Raw genomic sequence first — 17,312 nt, 5'->3', positions numbered from 1 at the left:
ACATGTCATCCCAGCCATGCAAGACCCTCAAACATGTCATCCCCAGCCATGCAAGACCCTCAAACATGTCATCCCAGCCATGCAAACACAGGAGGAGCACAGAGTCCGGTCCAGGACAAGGAGGGTAGAACTTACTCAGAGTGGTCAGCAGCCGGCGGAGTGGTGCAGGTCAGCTCCTTCCGGATCAAACGCAGCAGAAACTGCAGAGAGAAGGACAAGTGAGAAAACAGTCAGAACTCACTCTAAGAATGGGGGTTCTCTGAAAGCTGTGTGAGGGGCTTGCGCATGTGTGAGGCTAGAGTTGGAAGGCATGCAGAGGGAGAGCAGTAGCACTGACAGTCAAGGTATAATTTCACATGCAAAAAACTGAGAAGAGGGGACATGGAGGATGCCTAGAGCAACTCAGACCCTCGTCAGCTAGCAGCTCACACTAAGGGGAGAGAATGTGGCCTAACGGCTAGGGCGGTCGACCTCGAAGCGGGATACCGGGTTCGAGTCTCAGCAGGGACGCTCAACATCCTGTGATTCAGGTCAAATCACTTAATCTCCCCGTGCCTAACAAAAAATGAATGTGTCCGTCAGTAACCGGTGCTCATGTAAAGCGCTCTGATACCGAACAGTCTAGTCGCGTTATAACCCCCCCACCCCTCAAAAAAGAATGAGTTTGAGGTGCGCCTGTAAAGTGCTCCGACCACGAGACGGCACATGTCTGGAGAGCCACCTCTACACTCCCACACACCCCTTAAAGCATGGGTGAAGTCTGTGAGCTCGTTTCACAGAACTAACTTAAGACAAAATCCTAAACTTACTACCATTTTGGTATTCACAGAAGGCACTTACTCATTTTGGTATTCACAGAAGTTAGGAGTCCTAACTTTAGGACTCCAAAAGACCTTGAGTGAATACCGAAAGTCTTAAAATTTGAATTTTTCTCAGTTTAGGGGTAGTAAAGTTAGGACTCCTAAACTGAGAAAAATCCTAATTTTAAGACTTTCAGTATTCACAGAAGGCGTTTAGGAGTCCTAAAAGTTAGGATTCCTAACTTTACTACTCCTAAACTGAGAAAAATCCTAATTTTAAGACTTTCGGTATTCACAGAAGGTCTTTTGGAGTCCTAAAGTTAGGACTCCTAACTTCTGTGAATACCGAAATGAGTAAGTGCCTTCTGTGAATACCAAAATGAGTAAGTGCCTTCTGTGAATACCAAAATGGTAGTAAGTTTAGGATTTTGTCTTAAGTTAGTTCTGTGAATCGGGCCCTGTATTCCGATGGGGAAGCTGCCGTCGGCTCCACCATATGAGACAGCTTGTATGGTGGTGAAACCAGGACTGCCGGAGAACAGATTTATTTATAAGAATAATGCTCATTTGCATGTGTTTGAATTAGCATAACCAGGCTGCAAATGTATATCTGCTGGGGCTTTCCGGCTTTGCTTTGCCAGCTGAAGGCACCATGGCTTTTAAAAGTGTTCTGTCTGCATGCGCATCCCTCTGCAGTGCTTTTCTTTTCATAAATAGACACAATGGTGTTGCTGTGTTGAAACTAGATGTCATTTCTTTTGCATTTTCAGGTACTCGTGCTCGCTTTCCTGTCCCTGAGGGTGACTTTGAAGGGTCCATTGTGCTGAACAGGAGCAAAGATCTAATGCTGTTCTCTTGTTTCAAGGTTAAGGTTAGCATTAATTATGCACTCAGATGTCGTCTCTAGCACTGCTCCAAATAATGCATCATGTGTTTACCAAAAGCTATTGGTTGTTGTCATTATTACTTAATTTCACACCATGTCAGGCAAGTGCCTTTCACTGTTTGAACACCTATTAAAAGTGCCTTTTTGAGATATATGACAGGCTTTTCCTTGCTTTCCTATGAGGCAGACTCTATATCAGTATGTTGGTTTCCCTTTTGCTCTCTGCAATGATTCTTAATTTCGAATAAGCGTTCATGGTTTGGATTGTAAATGTTGTCCTGCGTGCAGGAGGCATTGGACCCTGTTGGACAGGCCACACGAAGGGCTTGCTCCCTCCCCGCACGACCAGGCCCGAGCCCGGGTCCTCAGATGTTACACGCAACAACCACCCGTTTCCCGTCTCCTATGGGGCCCCTGCCCCTGAACATCTCCACCTCATGGGCCCGATTCCCTACCGGCCCTCTCGCCGGCCTGGGCGCCATCTTGGACACAGCACCACGAGACCGCCTGGCCTCCTATCGACCCTAACCCTGGGCCTGGCCAGGCCCCGACATCCCGGCACCACCATCCACCCAGGAGGTGAGCGGACTACTTGGCAGGTCAATGGGAGAAAGAGGTGTCGATAGCTCTCCCCCGCCAGGTGCCGATCGCCCCCAGCCTCCCCGGGCGCTGGCTCCACCCCCCCGCTGGGTGTCTGGACTCCCTCATCCCGGACCTCCCGACCTCCAAGTGCGAGGGTCCGGACATCAAAGGGCGCCAGACCTATAACTGGGGCAGCTCCAAAGCAGGAAGGCAGTTGTATCCTGGAGTCGAGAGACGCAGCGAAGAACTCATCCTTGACGGACTACTGGCGCTGCCGTAGCCCTGCCTTACGAACTATCGTCCTGCCTGCTGGCGCTGCCGCAACCTTCTGAAACCTTCATCGTCGTCGGGACCTGCTGGCGTGGCCGCGGACCGTTTGTAATCACCACCTTCATCGGGACCTGCTGGCTCCGCCGCGGCCCGATCATCTAGAACGCCGAGCTCGAGGATTGTGAGCTATTTCATCTACCTGATTGGTAACAAGACTGTCCCGCTACCCTTTTCCCAATCCAGAGACCAGAACCGAGGGGACCCCTGAGTCCAGACCTCCTTGTACCATTTTACCGTACTTAAAGAATTGCTTATAAAGTATCGTTGAACCTTATCCTTGTGTGGTGTACGTCTGTGGGGGGGAAGTTACTTGTCTGTACGATCGCTGGAGACGGCTCTCCCCGGAGACCTCTCCCCTTATCCTCGGCCGACCCTCCCGGTCCGTCTAACATTGGTGGCCAGCGGCGCGATCCGAATCAACGCATAATCGTACAGAGAGTAGCTCACCCCACGACGAAATCACAATGACAACCAAAGAAAGCGGATCCACCGAGAAATTCCAGATGGAGAAATTGGAAGAATACAGCCATCGTGAGTTGAAACAATTCTGCATTGAACTAGGTATCGCTACCACCGGTCTGAATACTAAAGACGATTTCAAGCACGCCATTGAGTCTTGGGCAGAAACCGGGGCCGTCAGACCCCCGGTCCAAAATGTCGCAGCAGCAGAAAAAGACACCACGGCTCCCGAGGAGCGAAGAACGGGTCTCTCGCAAGATGAGATCCAAGAACGAGAAAGAACCCGACTACATGAACTAGAAATGGCCCGGCTCAAAATGGATGGCGAACTCAAATTAGCAGAACAAAAACTGAATCTGGAACATCTGCGACTCCGAGAAGAACGGGAAGAGAAGCAGAGACAAAGAGAGCTCGAAGAGAAGAGACTGGCGTATGAACACGAGCGCAAACTAGCTGAGATAGACTTACGCAAGCAGAACAAAGAATTAGGGGTGCCCGAGCAACCGCGCACCCCGGGGGCAACAGAAAAAAAGGTACACATCCCCAAGGATGTCGTTCGAGAATATTTCCGAGAGGACGACATACAGCAATGGTTCAAGGCCTACGAGATCGCTATGACCTCCCACCGGATCGATCGAAGCGACTGGGGAGCCGGTCTATGGGGGAGGTTCCTCAATGAGGGCCGCGATGCCCTGCTACAGCTTCCAGACCATCTGATGACCTCCTATGACCACATGAAAGCTGCCCTCCTCACCCGCTATGGGCTCACACCCGAAATGTACCGCCAGAGGTTCCGAGACTGCACCCGGATCCCGGGTACAACTTGGGTGGAATACGTGAACTATTTCAGCCGGGCCTTCGAGGGTTGGATCAAGGGAAGCAACGTAACGACTTACGAGCAACTTTTCAATCTCATGGTATGGGAGCATCTATCAAACAGCTGCTTCGTCGAGCTCAGGCAGCACCTCCTCGACAGTAAATTGACTGATCCACGGCAGCTCGCCGCCGAGGCTGACCGGTGGGAAATCACCCGAGTGGGCCGAAATGGGTCCCATGAACAGAACCGGAACCACCACGGTCAGCACCGTCCCCGAGGAGGAGGAGGGGGCCAAGGACGAGGAAGAGACAACGCCCCGGCCGCTCCCGCTACCAGCACCCCACCCCCGGCCAACCGGGGCAACACCCCGGCGCGGCCGGGATACAGAGCCAATGTCACATGTCACCGATGCCAGCGAGTCGGCCACTACGCAAACGATCCAAATTGTCCACAGAGCCAGACTCCGAGACCCCGCCAGATGGCTGCCGCCGCCCTGGGGGAAGAACAAATCTCCGAAGAGCATGAGGAATGTGAGCAAGAACACCAAGAATGGGAACCAGCCGCCATGGTTCTAGCATGCCTAGGGGGAAGAGACATGGTCCCGCGGGTCCCCCTACCCGCCAACACCCGGAAGTACAGTCAATGGGTGAACATTAATGGACGCCGGGCTGAAGCCCTACGTGACACCGGGGCCAGTGTAACAGCCGTCCGCTGTCACCTGGTGACCCCAGAACAGATCCTGCCGAACATTCTCTGCCCTGTCCGATCAGCCGACAATTCGGAGAGTCTATGTCGGATGGCTTGCGTCCCCTTCGAGTGGGGAGGAGTCTCCGGCATGTTGAAAGTGACGGTCCGAGATGACGCCCCCGTAGACTGTCTCCTGGGAAATGATCTTGAAAGTTCCCCGTGGGCCGCCGTAGAGAGGAGAGAGCATCTGGGGATGTTGGGCATCCCGGACTGGGCGTGCGTAACCACCCGGTCCATGGCTGCCCGTGCCACCCCCAGACCCGAAGAACCTGAATGGCCGGCACCTCCTCCCCCGGTCGCTCCAGTAGAAGACACCGACCGTGCCGTCCCCCCAGAACAAACTCCCGAGGAGCTCGTTCAGCCTCAGGACCTTCCCGGCCTGGATCAGTGGCGTCAGGAGGGGGGGCTCACCCAAGAACAGTTTCGCCAAGAGCAGAGGACCTGTCCCTCCCTCGAGGGACTCCGCCAACAAGCCCTCGCTCAGAGCGCAGGGGATACCTCCGGAACCCATTGGGTCTATTGGGACAATGACCTGTTGTACAGCGAACAGAGACTCGCGGAGTTAGGGGCCAGTCGAGTACTAGTGGTGCCCCTCCGCTTTAGAGACTTCTTGCTAAACCTGGCCCACGATGTCCCCCTGGCTGGCCACCTGGGTCAGGATAAAACCTACAGTCGCCTGGTGACCCACTTTTTTTGGCCCAAGATGAGGAACGTTGTACTCCAGCACTGCCGATCTTGCCCCACGTGCCAGGCCAGCGGGAAGAGCGGCCGCAAGCTGAAAGCACCCCTGCAACCTTTTCCAGTGGTCACCACCCCGTTCGAGAGGGTGGGGATAGACATTGTGGGACCCCTGGACCCCCGTACAGCACAGGGACATCGGTTCATCCTAGTACTGGTGGACCACGCCACCCGCTACCCCGAGGCTGTTCCCCTGCGAACTGTGACAGCCCCGGTAGTCGGCCGGGCCCTGATGGGGATCTTCTCCCGCGTGGGCTTCCCCCGAGAAGTCGTCAGCGACCGGGGCACAAACTTTATTTCAAAATACATGAAGTCCCTCTGGCAACAGTGTGGGGTCACCTACCGGTTCACGACCCCCTATCACCCTCAAGGAAACGGACTCGTTGAGCGGTTCAACCGCACGCTCAAAGGGATGATTGGGGGGTTGGAAGAGCCCCTCCGTCGCCAGTGGGATGTGCTACTACCGTGCCTTCTCTTTGCCTACCGAGAAGTCCCCCAGAAGTCCCTCGGCTTCAGCCCGTTTGAACTCTTGTATGGACACCCGGTACGTGGGCCGCTCAGCCTAGTCAAAGAAGGCTGGGAAATGCCCCCTCTAAAGAACCCTCCAGATGTTTTCAAGTACCTCCTAACCCTCCGCAACCAGACCAGACGATTCAGAGAGATGGCAAAAGCAAACTTGGAGGCCAGTCAGGAGGACATGAAAAGGTGGTACGATCAAAATGCCTCCTCCATCGAATTTGAACCCGGCCAACAAGTATGGGTAATGTCTCCCACCGAACCATGCGCCCTGCAAGACAAGTGGACGGGGCCCTTCAAAGTAATCGAGCGCAAGAGCCCTGTCACCTATCTCATCGATATGGAATCTTCACGGAACCCTCTCCGGGTCCTCCACGCTAATAGACTGAAACCCCATTTTGTGCGCTCAGAACTCAGCCTCCTGATGGCAACGGACAATGGAGCCGAGGAGGACTCCGAACCCCTCCCTGACCTCCTGCGGACTCGGGAGAAGGACGGCTCCGTGGACGGGGTCCGACTCTCGGAGGCCCTCACCTTGGAGCAACGCCAAGGATGCCGAGACCTCCTGCTGCAGTTCGCCACCCTGTTCTCCCTCACCCCAGGGGTCACCCCCTGGTGCGTACACGACGTGGACACGGGAGACAGTCCCCCTATCCGCCATTGGGCCTACCGCGTACCAGATCGGGTACGGGCCTGCATCCAAGAGGAGGTGGCCAGGATGCTCACGCTCGGGGTCATCGAGCCCTCCGACAGCCCCTGGGCCAGCCCAGTGGTACTGGTCCCCAAAGCAGCCGCCCCCGGCACCACGCCGGAACTCCGGTTCTGCGTCGACTACCGGGGCTTGAATGCGGTCACCAGAACAGACGCGCACCCCATCCCCCGGGCAGATGAACTAATCGACCGCATGGGAGCTGCCCGCTACCTCAGCATCTTCGACCTGACAGCGGGCTACTGGCAGATCGGTCTCACACCCCGAGCCCAAGAACGATCTGCATTCTCCACCCCTGATGGCCACTATCACTTCAAGGTCATGCCATTCGGCATGAAGAATGCCCCAGCAACATTTCAACGGCTAGTTAACCAGGTCCTGGCGGGGCTTGAAGAATTCAGCGCCGCCTACCTGGACGATATCGCTGTGTACAGCCGCCACTGGTCTGACCACCTCCACCACCTCCGAGAAGTGCTACAGGCCCTCCAACGAGCTGGCCTCACGATCAAGGCCAGCAAATGCCAAATTGGCCAGGGGTCCGTGACCTATCTCGGGCACCAGGTGGGAAGCGGTCTGGTGGCCCCTCTGCAACTCAAGATCGCTGCCATCCAGTCTTGGCAGCCCCCCATCACCCAGACCGAGGTCCGCGCCTTTTTGGGACTCACAGGCTACTACCGGCGGTTCGTGAGGGACTATGGCAGCATTGTGGGGCCCCTCACGGAACTCACATCCAAAAACCAACCAAAGAAGGTCAACTGGACCCCAGACTGTCAAGCGGCCTTCGAGAAGCTGAAGGCCGCCATGTGCTCCGCCCCTGTGCTCCAGGCCCCGACTACAGTCGGGAATTCATCGTCCAAACGGATGCCTCCGACCATGGCATTGGGGCAGTCCTTTCCCAGTTGAATCCCGAAGGACTTGACCAACCAGTGGCTTTCATCAGCAGACGACTCCTGGCCCGAGAACAACGCTGGAGCACCATCGAGAGGGAGGCCTTCGCCGTGGTGTGGGCCCTCAAAAAGCTCCGGCCATATCTCTTCGGCACCCACTTCCGGGTACAGACCGATCATCGGCCCCTGCAGTGGCTAATGCAAATGCGGGGGGAAAACCCGAAGCTACTACGTTGGTCCATCTCCCTGCAGGGGATGGACTTCACTGTGGAACATCGACCCGGGCAAGACCACGCCAACGCAGATGGCCTGTCACGCTTTTTCCGCCTCGACGAGTAGAGTCCCCTAGAGGATGGGTAACTCTCCCTGCCTTCAGCTGGGGGGGACGCATGTTGGACAGGCCACACGAAGGGCTTGCTCCCTCCCCGCACGACCAGGCCCGAGCCCGGCTCCTCAGATGTTACACGCAACAACCACCCGTTTCCCGTCTCCTATGGGACCCCTGCCCCTGAACATCTCCACCTCATGGGCCCGATTCCCTACCGGCCCTCTCGCCCGGCCTGGGCGCCATCTTGGACACAGCACCACGAGACCGCCTGGCCTCCGATCGACCCTAACCCTGGGCCTGGCCAGGCCCCGACATCCCGGCACCACCATCCACCCAGGAGGTGAGCGGACTACTTGGCAGGTCAATGGGAGAAAGAGGTGTCGATAGCTCTCCCCCGCCAGGTGCCGATCGCCCCCAGCCTCCCCGGGCGCTGGCTCCACCCCCCCGCTGGGTGTCTGGACTCCCTCATCCCGGACCTCCCGACCTCCAAGTGCGAGGGTCCGGACATCAAAGGGCGCCAGACCTATAACTGGGGCAGCTCCAGAGCAGGAAGGCAGTTGTATCCTGGAGTCGAGAGACGCAGCGAAGAACTCATCCTTGACGGACTACTGGCGCTGCCGTAGCCCTGCCTTACGAACTATCGTCCTGCCTGCTGGCGCTGCCGCAACCTTCTGAAACCTTCATCGTCGTCGGGACCTGCTGGCGTGGCCGCGGACCGTTTGTAATCACCACCTTCATCGGGACCTGCTGGCTCCGCCGCGGCCCGATCATCTAGAACGCCGAGCTCGAGGATTGTGAGCTATTTCATCTACCTGATTGGTAACAAGACTGTCCCGCTACCCTTTTCCCAATCCAGAGACCAGAACCGAGGGGACCCCTGAGTCCAGACCTCCTTGTACCATTTTACCGTACTTAAAGAATTGCTTATGAAGTATCGTTGAACCTTATCCTTGTGTGGTGTACGTCTGTGGGGGGAAGTTACTTGTCTGTACGATCGCTGGAGACGGCTCTCCCCGGAGACCTCTCCCCTTATCCTCGGCCGACCCTCCCGGTCCGTCTAACAGACCCTCGTGCTTTGGGATACACACAGCCCTGGTCCTGCCAAGCGACCCTTTGACAATTTATTGGTGCAGAGTACTGACAACTGGAATCTGGACAACCACCTCATTTTGGTATGACAGTGAACACCTCCTCTTGCAGAGGTCTCCCTGAGATGCCTGATCAGGTGCTGTTCTCCTGACAGCACTGTGGTATCTGAAGATGAGCTCAGTGTGTGCTGCACTTGTGAGTTGTGGTATCTGAAGATGAGGCCAGTGCGTGCTGCACTTGTGAGTTGTGGTATCTGAAGATAAGCCAGAGTGTGCTGCACTTGTGAGTTGTGGTATCTGAAGATAAGCCCAGAGTGTGCTGCACTTGTGAGTTGTGGTATCTGAAGATGAGGCCAGTCCATGCTGCACTTTTGACTTGTGGTATCTGAAGATGAGCCCAGAGTGTGCTGCACTTGTGAGTTGTGGTTTCTGAAGATGAGGCCAGAGTGTGCTGCACTTGTGACTTGTGGTATCTGAAGATGAGGCCAGAGTGTGCTGCACTTGTGACTTGTGGTATCTGAAGATGAGGCCAGTGCGTGCTACACTTGTGAGTTGTGGTATTTGAAGATGAGGCCAGATTGTGCTGCACTTGTGAGTTGTGGTTTCTGAAGATGAGGCCAGTCCGTGCTGCACTTGTGAGTTGTGGTATTTGAAGATGAGGCCAGAGTGTGCTGCCCTTGTGACTTGTGGTATCTGAAGATGAGGCCAGAGTGTGCTGCCCTTGTGACTTGTGGTATCTGAAGATGAGCCCAGAGTGTGCTGCACTTGTGAGTTGTGGTATCTGAAGATGAGGCCAGTGCGTGCTGCACTTGTGAGTTGTGGTATCTGAAGATGAGGCCAGTGCGTGCACCACGTGTGAGTTGTGGTATCTGAAGATGAGCCCAGAGTGTGCTGCACTTGTGAGTTGTGGTTTCTGAAGATGAGGCCAGAGTGTGCTGCACTTGTGAGTTGTGGTTTCTGAAGATGAGGCCAGAGTGTGCTGCCCTTGTGACTTGTGGTATCTGAAGATGAGGCCAGAGTGTGCTGCCCTTGTGAGTTGTGGTATCTGAAGATGAGGCCAGTGCGTGCTGCACTTGTGAGTTGTGGTATCTGAAGATGAGGCCAGAGTGTGCTGCACTTGTGAGTTGTGGTATCTGAAGATGAGGCCAGTGCGTGCTGCACTTGTGAGTTGTGGTATCTGAAGATGAGGCCAGTCCGTGCTGCACTTGTGAGATGTGGTATCTGAAGATGAGACCAGAGTGTGCTGCACTTGTGAGTTGTGGTATCTGAAGATGAGACCAGTCCGTGCTGCACTTGTGAGTTGTGGTATCTGAAGATGAGGCCAGTGCGTGCTGCACTTGTGAGTTGTGGTATCTGAAGATGAGGCCAGAGTGTGCTGCACTTGTGAGTTGTGGTATCTGAAGATGAGGCCAGTGCGTGCTGCACTTGTGAGTTGTGGTATCTGAAGATGAGGCCAGTGCGTGCACCACGTGTGAGTTGTGGTATCTGAAGATGAGCCCAGAGTGTGCTGCACTTGTGAGTTGTGGTATCTGAAGATGAGGCCAGAGTGTGCTGCACTTGTGAGTTGTGGTTTCTGAAGATGAGGCCAGAGTGTGCTGCACTTGTGAGTTGTGGTTTCTGAAGATGAGGCCAGAGTGTGCTGCACTTGTGAGTTGTGGTTTCTGAAGATGAGGCCAGAGTGTGCTGCCCTTGTGACTTGTGGTATCTGAAGATGAGGCCAGAGTGTGCTGCCCTTGTGACTTGTGGTATCTGAAGATGAGGCCAGTGCGTGCCGCACTTGTGAGTTGTGGTTTCTGAAGATGAGGCCAGTGCGTGCCGCACTTGTGAGTTGTGGTTTCTGAAGATGAGGCCAGAGTGTGCTACACTTGTGAGTGATGGTATCTGAAGAAGAGGCCAGTGCGCGCTGCACTTGTGAGTTGTGGTATCTGAAGATGAGGCCAGAGTGTGCTACACTTGTGAGTTGTGGTATCTGAAGAAGAGGCCAGTGCGTGCCGCACTTGTGAGTTGTGGTTTCTGAAGATGAGGCCAGTGCGTGCCGCACTTGTGAGTTGTGGTTTCTGAAGATGAGGCCAGAGTGTGCTACACTTGTGAGTTGTGGTATCTGAAGAAGAGGCCAGTGCGCGATGCACTTGTGAGTTGTGGTATCTGAAGATGAGGCCAGAGTGTGCTGCACTTGTGAGTTGTGGTATCTGAAGATGAGGCCAGTGCGTGCTGCACTTGTGAGTTGTGGTATCTGAAGAGGAGGCCAGTGCGTGCACCACGTGTGAGTTCTGGTATCTGAAGATGAGGCCAGAGTGTGCTACACTTGAGGGTTAGATTACATGTAGATTAAACCAGTCCTTTTTTGCTATTCTGTTACATTTTGGTTAATATGCTGACACGAATTTATGAATGTTTAGATAACATGTATATTCTTTTACAACTATATTTCAGGAATTAAACTGTGTCTCCTGAAGAAGGCGGTCCTCTGCCGAAACGCGCGTCGAGTTTTAATGCTTTTTTCCATTAATTATGTGATTATTCCTATGTTTCTGTCAATATATTCTTTTACTTTGTGGATTATGAGTTTTAAGTGATTTGTTTATTGTAACTGTAAGTAATTTTGACAAGAAATTTTATTACCCATCATATTGTTTGGCCTTTTGGTCATTTCTAATATGATTTTTAAATATATTGCATAAAAATATACTTTTTATATAAATTTGATAACCTTTTTCGATTGTTCCTTCTTGATCACTGCTCTGACCTAATTGTCCACTCACACACCTAGATGTCCTAGGACTTTTTCTCGCACCTGTATCTGAAGATGAGGCCAGAGTGTGCTGCACTTGTGACTTGTGGTATCTGAAGATGAGGCCAGTGCGTGCTACACTTGTGAGTTGTGGTATTTGAAGATGAGGCCAGAGTGTGCTGCACTTGTGAGTTGTGGTTTCTGAAGATGAGGCCAGTCCGTGCTGCACTTGTGAGTTGTGGTATTTGAAGATGAGGCCAGAGTGTGCTGCACTTGTGAGTTGTGGTTTCTGAAGATGAGGCCAGTCCGTGCTGCACTTGTGAGTTGTGGTATCTGAAGATGAGGCCAGAGTGTGCTGCACTTGTGAGTTGTGGTATTTGAAGATCAGGCCAGAGTGTGCTGCACTTGTGAGTTGTGGTATTTGAAGATGAGGCCAGAGTGTGCTGCACTTGTGAGTTGTGGTATCTGAAGATGAGGCCAGAGTGTGCTGCACTTGTGAGTTGTGGTATCTGAAGATGAGGCCATTCCGTGCTGCACTTGTGACTTGTGGTATCTGAAGATGAGGCCAGTGCGTGCCGCACTTGTGAGTTGTGGTTTCTGAAGATGAGGCCAGTGCGTGCCGCACTTGTGAGTTGTGGTTTCTGAAGATGAGGCCAGAGTGTGCTACACTTGTGAGTTGTGGTATCTGAAGAAGAGGCCAGTGCGCGCTACACTTGTGAGTTGTGGTATCTGAAGATGAGGCCAGTGCGTGCTACACTTGTGAGTTGTGGTATCTGAAGAAGAGGCCAGTGCGCGCTGCACTTGTGAGTTGTGGTATCTGAAGATGAGGCCAGTGCGTGCACCACGTGTGAGTTCTGGTATCTGAAGATGAGGCCAGAGTGTGCTGCACTTGAGGGTTAGATTACATGTAGATTAAACCAGTCCTTTTTTGCTATTCTGTTACATTTTGGTTAATATGCTGACACGAATTTATGAATGTTTAGATAACATGTATATTCTTTTACAACTATATTTCAGGAATTAAACTGTGTCTCCTGAAGAAGGCGGTCCTCTGCCGAAACGCGCGTCGAGTTTTAATGCTTTTTTCCATTAATTATGTGATTATTCCTATGTTTCTGTCAATATATTCTTTTACTTTGTGGATTATGAGTTTTAAGTGATTTGTTTATTGTAACTGTAAGTAATTTTGACAAGAAATTTTATTACCCATCATATTGTTTGGCCTTTTGGTCATTTCTAATATGATTTTTAAATATATTGAATAAAAATATACTTTTTATATAAATTTGATAACCTTTTTCGATTGTTCCTTCTTGATCACTGCTCTGACCTAATTGTCCACTCACACACCTAGATGTCCTAGGACTTTTTCTCGCACCTGTATCTGAAGATGAGGCCAGAGTGTGCTGCACTTGTGACTTGTGGTATCTGAAGATGAGGCCAGAGTGTGCTGCACTTGTGAGTTGTGGTATTTGAAGATGAGGCCAGAGTGTGCTGCACTTGTGAGTTGTGGTTTCTGAAGATGAGGCCAGTCCGTGCTGCACTTGTGAGTTGTGGTATCTGAAGATGAGGCCAGAGTGTGCTGTACTTGTGATGTGTGGTATCTGAAGATGAGGCCAGTGCGCGCTGCACTTGTGAGTTGTGGTATTTGAAGATGAGGCCAGTGCGCGCTGCACTTGTGATTTGTGGTATCTGAAGATGAGGCCAGAGTGTGCTGTACTTGTGATGTGTGGTATCTGAAGATGAGGCCAGTGCGCGCTGCACTTGTGAGTTGTGGTATTTGAAGATGAGGCCAGTGCGCGCTGCACTTGTGAGTTGTGGTATCTGAAGATGAGGCCAGAGTGTGCTGCACTTGTGAGTTGTGGTATTTGAAGATGAGGCCAGAGTGTGCTGCACTTGTGAGTTGTGGTATTTGAAGATGAGGCCAGAGTGTGCTGCACTTGTGAGTTGTGGTATTTGAAGATGAGGCCAGAGTGTGCTGCACTTGTGAGTTGTGGTATCTGAAGATGAGGCCAGAGTGTGCTGCACTTGTGAGTTGTGGTATTTGAAGATGAGGCCAGAGTGTGCTGCACTTGTGATTTGTGGTATCTGAAGATGAGGCCAGAGTGTGCTGCCCTTGTGACTTGTGGTATCTGAAGATGAGGCCAGAGTGTGCTGCCCTTGTGACTTGTGGTATCTGAAGATGAGGCCAGAGTGTGCTGCACTTGTGATTTGTGGTATCTGAAGATGAGGCCAGAGTGTGCTGCACTTGTGACTTGTGGTATCTGAAGATGAGGCCAGTGCGTGCCGCACTTGTGAGTTGTGGTTTCTGAAGATGAGGCCAGTGCGTGCCGCACTTGTGAGTTGTGGTTTCTGAAGATGAGGCCAGAGTGTGCTACACTTGTGAGCTGTGGTATCTGAAGAAGAGGCCAGTGCGCGCTGCACTTGTGAGTTGTGGTATCTGAAGATGAGGCCAGTGCGTGCTACACTTGTGAGTTGTGGTATCTGAAGAAGAGGCCAGAGTGTGCTGCACTTGTGAGTTGTGGTATCTGAAGATGAGGCCAGTGCGCGATGCACTTGTGAGTTGTGGTATCTGAAGATGAGGCCAGAGTGTGCTGCACTTGTGAGTTGTGGTATTTGAAGATGAGGCCAGAGTGGGCTGCACTTGTGAGTTGTGGTATCTGAAGATGAGGCCAGAGTGTGCTGCACTTGTGAGTTGTGGTATTTGAAGATGAGGCCAGAGTGTGCTGCACTTGTGAGTTGTGGTATCTGAAGAAGAGGCCAGTGCGCGCTGCACTTGTGAGTTGTGGTATTTGAAGATGAGGCCAGAGTGTGCTGCACTTGTGAGTTGTAGTATCTGAAGAAGAGGCCAGTGCGCGCTGCACTTGTGAGTTGTGGTATCTGAAGAAGAGGCCAGTGCGCGCTGCACTTGTGGTATTTGAAGATGAGGCCAGAGTGTGCTGCACTTGTGAGTTGTGGGATCTGAAGATGAGGCCAGTGCGTGCTACACTTGTGAGTTGTGGTATCTGAAGAAGAGGCCAGTGCGCGCTGCACTTGTGAGTTGTGGTATCTGAAGAAGAGGCCAGTCCGTGCTGCACTTGTGAGTTGTGGTATCTGAAGATGAGGCCAGTGCGTGCTGCACTTGTGAGTTGTGGTATCTGAAGATGAGGCCAGTGCGTGCTGCACTTGTGAGTTGTGGTGTCTGAAGATAAGCCTACAGTGTGCTGCACTTGTGAGTTGTGGTATCTGAAGATGAGGCCAGAGTGTGCTGCACTTGTGAGTTGTGGTATCTGAAGATGAGGCCAGTGCGTGCTGCACTTGTGAGTTGTGGTATCTGAAGATGAGGCCAGTGCGTGCTGCACTTGTGAGTTGTGGTATCTGAAGATGAGGCCAGTGCGTGCTGCACTTGTGAGTTGTGGTATCTGAAGATGAGGCCAGTGCGTGCTACACTTGTGAGTTGTGGTATCTGAAGAAGAGGCCAGTGCGCGCTGCACTTGTGAGTTGTGGTATCTGAAGAAGAGGCCAGTGCGTGCTGCACTTGTGAGTTGTGGTATCTGAAGATGAGGCCAGTGCGTGCTACACTTGTGAGTTGTGGTATCTGAAGAAGAGGCCAGTGCGCGCTGCACTTGTGAGTTGTGGTATCTGAAGAAGAGGCCAGTGCGTGCTGCACTTGTGAGTTGTGGTATCTGAAGATGAGGCCAGTGCGTGCTGCACTTATGAGTTGTGGTATCTAAAGATGAGGCCAGTGCGTGCTGCACTTGTGAGTTGTGGTATCTGAAGATGAGGCCAGTGAGTGCTGCACTTGTGAGTTGTGGTATCTGAAGATGAGGCCAGTGCGTGCACCACGTGTGAGTTGTGGCATCTGAAGATGAGGCCAGACTGTGCTGCACTTGAGGGTTAGATTACATGTAGATTAAACCAGTCCTGCTGCACTATCACATGTCAAGTGTCCCTGGAGATGACACCACGTGTGCTAGACCTGAGGGCTGCAGTATTTGAACATGACTCAGAGGTGCAAGAGTTCGGTGTCTGTGGGGGTCTTCAGTGTGCCATGCAGGATTTTATCCAACTCACCAGTAACGCACAGGCGTCTGCCACCATCAACATGTAGAAGACATTGTGCCATCCTGAGGGGGAGATGAGTCCTGCCAGCAGGGGGCCGAGGGCAGCACCTAAAGGATGAAACACGCAGTCAGCACAGGCTGTCCTCAGGAGTAACAAACCTCTGACCAGAGATGGAATAACTGCTACAGGTTACATCTCCTTCCAAACTACACCCCTGGACTAAGGTCGACTACCTGCTGCCGAGTAACCCACCCCCTTCAACCATCACTCCTCACAGAAGGAATGATACTCTGGGCAACTGATGCCTATTCACTGCCCCCTTGACCCCTTGACCCCCTTGCAGAGTTCACCCCTTCACTATCAGCCCTGACACAAGGTCACACACCTAAGGAAGAGGAAAGGTGGCACTGCCGGGTACAGAGCAGCCCCTTTAACAATCACGAGCGGTGTGATACCCACTGCAGGGTACAGCGCGTCCCCTTTGACAATCACGAGCGGCGTGATACCCACTGTAGGGTACAGTGCGGCCCCTTTAACAATCACGAGCGGCGTGATACCCACTGTAGGGTACAGTGCGGCCCCTTTAACAATCACGAGCGGCGTGATACCCACTGTAGGGTACAGTGCGGCCCCTTTAACAATCACGAGCGGCGTGATACCCACTGTAGGGTACAGCATGTCCCCTTTAACAATCACAAGCGGCGTGATACCCACTGTAGAGTACAGTGCGGCCCCTTTAACAATCACAAGCGGCGTGATACCCACGGTAGGGTACAGTGGGGCACCTTTCACAATCACGAGTGGTGTGATACCCACTGCAGGGTACATTGCAGCCAATTTAACAATAACTAGCATTGTGATACCCACTGCAGGGTACAGTGCGGCCCCTTTAATAATCACAAGCGGTGTGATACCCACTGTAGGGTACATTGCGGCCCCTTTAACCATCACAAGTGGTGTGATACTCACTGTAGGGTACAGCATGTCCCCTTTAACAATCACAAGCGGCGTGATACCCACTGTAGGGTACAGTGGGGCACCTTTAACAATCACGAGCGGTGTGATACCGACTGCAGGGTACAGTGCGGCCCCTTTAACAATCACGAGCGGCGTGATACCCACTGTAGGGTACAGTGCGGCCCCTTTAACCATCACAAGCGGTGTGATACTCACTGTAGGGTACAGCATGTCCCCTTTAACAATCACAAGTGGCGTGATACCCACTGTAGGGTACAGAGGGGCCCCTTTAACAATCACGAGCGGTGTGATACCCACTGCAGGGTACAGTAAGGCCCCTTTAACCATCACAAGCGGTGTGATACCCACTGTAGGGTACAGCACGTCCCCTTTAACAATCACAAGCGGTGTGATACCCCCTGTAGGGTACAGCACGTCCCCTTTAACAATCACAAGCGGTGTGATACTCACTGTAGGGTACAGCACGTCCCCTTTCACAATCACAAGCGGTGTGATACCCACTGTAGGGTACAGCACGTCCCCTTTAACAATCACAAGCGGTGTGATACCCACTGTAGGGTACAGCACGTCCCCTTTAACAATCACAAGCGGTGTGATACCCACTGTAGGGTACAGCACGTCCCCTTTAACAATCCCAAGCGGTGTGAGACCCACTGCAGGGTACAGGGCATC

General features: G+C 52.7%; 1 protein-coding gene across 1 annotated transcript in view; it reads right to left on the bottom strand.

Annotated features, from left to right (window-relative positions):
- The window catches only part of SLC37A1 (solute carrier family 37 member 1), a 198,728-nt gene that overhangs the window by 22,507 nt on the left and 158,909 nt on the right, over positions 1-17,312 (bottom strand). Inside the window, exons 18-19 of the mRNA XM_086935868.1 lie at positions 15,672-15,769; positions 136-200 (exon numbers count right to left, since the gene is read on the bottom strand). Coding sequence (XP_086791994.1) covers positions 136-200; positions 15,672-15,769 — 163 coding nt within the window. The remainder of the gene's footprint in view (positions 1-135; positions 201-15,671; positions 15,770-17,312) is intronic.

The sequence above is a fragment of the Lissotriton vulgaris genome, chromosome 8, assembly GCF_964263255.1.
Source record: "Lissotriton vulgaris chromosome 8, aLisVul1.2, whole genome shotgun sequence".
Taxonomy (NCBI): domain Eukaryota; kingdom Metazoa; phylum Chordata; class Amphibia; order Caudata; family Salamandridae; genus Lissotriton; species Lissotriton vulgaris.
The sequence above is the reverse complement of the archived record's forward strand: the minus strand, read 5'-3'. Positions and strand labels throughout refer to the sequence as shown.